A 3,643-nucleotide genomic window follows, 5' to 3' on the forward strand; every position below is an offset into this window, starting at 1 on the left:
ACATATATATACATACATATATATATACATACATACATATATATATACATACATATATATATATATATACATACATACATATATATACATACATACATACATATATATAGGAATTATTACCTGCAGTGTTCCTTCAGTGAGGACTGAACTAGGCAAAAGGACCTTCTCCTACTCCGCTCCTGTTTCCTGGAATATCTTACAAAAAGACCTGAAGCTCTCGACCTTTGACCTCTCTAAGTGTCTTTAAGAATCTGTTGGACTCCTGGCAGGGACCAATGCAGACATGTTCCTGTTTTTAGTTTTATACATTTGTCTCGGAATCTAGCAGTTTTTTTGGTTTAGTTACCTTTTTCCTTTTAGCCATCCTATTTGTTAAAAAAAAAAAACCAAAAACTGTAGTATGAGTTTTTATAACTGTTTATTGTTGTTGCTGTTGTCCATTGTTGTCATCTTTCTTTGTTGAAATCAGGTCTCTCTTGTAAATGAGTCCTCGAGGCTCAATGGGATTTACCTGTATAAATAAAGGTTGATTGATATGTATACATACATATACATATATGTATACATACATACATATATATATATACATATAGAGATATATATATACATACATACATACATATATACATACATATATATACATATATACATACATATATATATATACATATATACATACATATATATACATATATACATACATACATATACATACATATATATATACACATACATACATATATATACATACATGCATATATATACATACATGCATATATACACATACATACATATATATACATACATGCATATATACACATACATGCATATATACACATACATGCATATATATACATACATACATATACATATATATACATACATACATATACATATATATACATACATACATATATATATATATATATATATATATATACATACATACATATACAAACCAGATTCCAAAAAAGTTGGGACACTAAACAAATTGTGAATAAAAACTGAATGCAATGATGTGGAGATGGCAAATGTCAATATTTTATTCGTAATATAACATAAATGACAGATCAAATGTTTAATCTGAGTAAATGTAACATTTTAAAGGAAAAATATGTTGATTCAAAATTTCAGTGTCAACAAATCCCAAAAAAGTTGGGACAAGAAGCAATAAGTGGCTGGAAAAAGGAAATTGATCATATAACAAACAGCTGGAAGACCAATTAACACTAATTAGGTCAACTGACAACATGATTGGGTATAAAAAGAGCTTCTCAGAGTGTCAGTGTCTCTCAGAAGCCAAGATGGTAAGAGGATCACCAATTCCACCATTGTTGCGCAGAAAGATAGTGCAGCAATACCAGAATGGTGTTACCCAGTGTAAAATAGCAAAGACTTTTAAGTTATCATCATCAACCGTGCATAACATCATCAAAAGATTCAGAGAATCTGGAACAATCGCTGTGTGTAAGGGTCAAGGCCGTAAAACTCTACTGGATGCTCGTGATCTCCGGGCCCTTAAACGTCACTGCACCTCAAACAGGAATGCCACTGTCAAGGAAATAACAGAATGGGCTCAGGAATACTTCCAGAAAGCATTGTCAGTGAACACAATCCACCGTGCCATCCGCCGTTGCCAGCTGAAACTCTACAGTGCAAAGAGGAAGCCATTTCTAAGCAAGCTCCACAAGCTCAGACGTTTGCACTGGGCCAGGGGTCATTTAAAATGGAGTGTGGCAAAATGGAAGACTGTTCTGTGGTCAGATGAGTCACCATTTGAAGTTCTTTATGGAACACTGGGACGCCATGTCATCCGGACCAGATAGGACTAGGATAGCCCAAGTTGTTATCAACGCTCCGTTCAGAAGCCTGCATCACTGATGGTATGGGGTTGCATGAGCGCTTGTGGCATGGGCAGCTTGCATGTCTGGAAAGGCACCATTAATGCAGAGAACTATGTTCAGGTTCTAGAACAACATATGCTCCCATCTAGACGTCATCTCTTTCAGGGAAGACCCTGCATTTTTCAACACGATAATGCCAGACCACATTCTGCAGCAATCACAACATCATGGCTACGTAGGAGAAGGATCCGGGTACTGAAATGGCCAGCCTGCAGTCCAGATCTTTCACCTATAGAGAACATTTGGCGCATCATAAAGAGGAAGGTGCCACAAAGAAGGCCCAAGACGATTGAACAGTTAGAGGCCTGTATTAGACATGAATGGGAGAGCATTCCTATTTCTAAACTGGAGAAACTGGTCTCCTCTGTCCCCAGACGTCTGTTGAGTGTTGTAAGAAGAAGGGGGGATGCCACACAGTGGTAAAAATGGACTTGTCCCAACTTTGTTGGGATTTGTTGACGCCATGAAATTTGGAAACAACAGATTTTTCCCTTAAAATGAAACATTCTCTCAGTTTAAACTTTTGATCTGTGATTTGTGTTCTATTCTGAATAAAATATTAGATGTTGGCACCTCCACATCATTGCATTCAGTTTTTATTCACTATTTGTTTAGTGTCCCAACTTTTTTGGAATCCGGTTTGTACATGATGACTCATGTTTATTACGTGATTCCAGGTCAACCTACAGCGCAGCGTTGAGTCTGACCTGAACTCACACCTTCAGGCAGGTGATCAAACATCTCAGGTAGACGACGACCCGGATGACCCACTGAGCTTGAACTGTGTTGAGGGAAGGAGGCAAATAACATAATGACCCTCAGGGTCAGCGACCATCTACCACAGGATAAGAACAAAAAATACTTTTTATTCTACTTGTAGATCCAAAACCAGAACATCAGTTTCACAGAGAAAACAAAACAAAAAACTTGAACAAAGACCCCGCCTCCTCAGCTGCCAATCACTCAGTCAGGTGGCTTTGGCTCTTTTTGCTGCAGGAGCTTCACCTGTACAGGTAAGCACAGAGAGACTGTTAGACTTCTGAGGTTGGCAGGTAAAACCAGTCCAAAACAGGTGGGTTCTAGTGTGTCAGAGGAGCACCTCAGGGTCAACTGCACAAACCAGAGGCACTCCTGGGTTTCTGCAGCTCTGTGTCAACATCACTTCCTGCATGAACTGCAGAGGAAACTCACCGTCTTTTGGGTCCTGTGGCACCTTCTGCTGGATCCTTGTGGTGTACATGACACCGCTGGCTGTCTTCCTGGTTTCTGACACAAACAAACAAACAATGAGGTAAACAGTCTGAACCATCAGGAGGCAGCAGAACAACAGAATTTACCTGCATGCAGTAAAACAGTTCTGCACGTTGAGGAGATGGACTCTTTAGAGTCCGAGTCCAACAAACCGAACAGCTGACCTCTGAGACCCGGGTTAGGAACATAACAATGACAGAACTAAACAAACACAGAACCACAGACTGAGGCAGCCTGGCAGGTTGCTCATCACTGATTAGAGGATACAGGTTGATGATGTCATACGGTCCTCTGAGCTCCAAACCCTGAAAACAAACATAAAACTGAACTGTAACGTGGAAGTTGAAGCAGAAACTGAACATACCTGGTGGAAGATTTAACCCCGCCCCCTCAACACACCTGGTGTCTGATTTAACCCCGCCCCCTCAACACACCTGGTGTCTGATTTAAACCCCACCCCCTCAACACACCTGGTGTCTGATTTAAAC

The 3,643-nt window shown here is 39.4% G+C and overlaps 1 protein-coding gene across 1 annotated transcript; it reads right to left on the minus strand.

Annotated features, from left to right (window-relative positions):
* Positions 1 to 2,750: 2,750 nt before the first annotated feature.
* LOC119423583 (ribonuclease P protein subunit p30-like) lies at positions 2,751 to 3,517 on the minus strand. Its single transcript, XM_037690981.1, has 4 exons — positions 3,423 to 3,517; positions 3,242 to 3,321; positions 3,096 to 3,170; positions 2,751 to 2,909 (listed from the first exon to the last, which is right to left on the minus strand). Exons 1-4 carry the CDS (start codon positions 3,515 to 3,517, stop codon positions 2,872 to 2,874), a joined length of 288 nt encoding a protein of 95 aa, XP_037546909.1. The 3' UTR covers positions 2,751 to 2,871.
* Between the last annotated feature and the right edge of the window lie 126 nt (positions 3,518 to 3,643).

The sequence above is a fragment of the Nematolebias whitei genome, chromosome 17 (genome assembly GCF_014905685.2).
Source record: "Nematolebias whitei isolate Nwh7 chromosome 17, NemWhi1, whole genome shotgun sequence".
NCBI classification, from domain to species: Eukaryota; Metazoa; Chordata; class Actinopteri; order Cyprinodontiformes; family Rivulidae; genus Nematolebias; species Nematolebias whitei.

What these genes read in the sequence shown, in the direction of transcription:
- LOC119423583 (XM_037690981.1), bottom strand. Translation starts at nt 3,517, where the DNA reads ATGTTCAGTTTCTGCTTCAACTTCCACGTTACAGTTCAGTTTTATGTT. An exon ending in AACTGTTTTACTGCATGCAG is followed by an intron (nt 3,171 to 3,241) that starts GTAAATTCTGTT and finishes TGTTTGTGTCAG; the next exon opens with AAACCAGGAAGACAGCCAGC. An exon ending in GCCACAGGACCCAAAAGACG is followed by an intron (nt 2,910 to 3,095) that starts GTGAGTTTCCTC and finishes TTACCTGTACAG; the next exon opens with GTGAAGCTCCTGCAGCAAAA.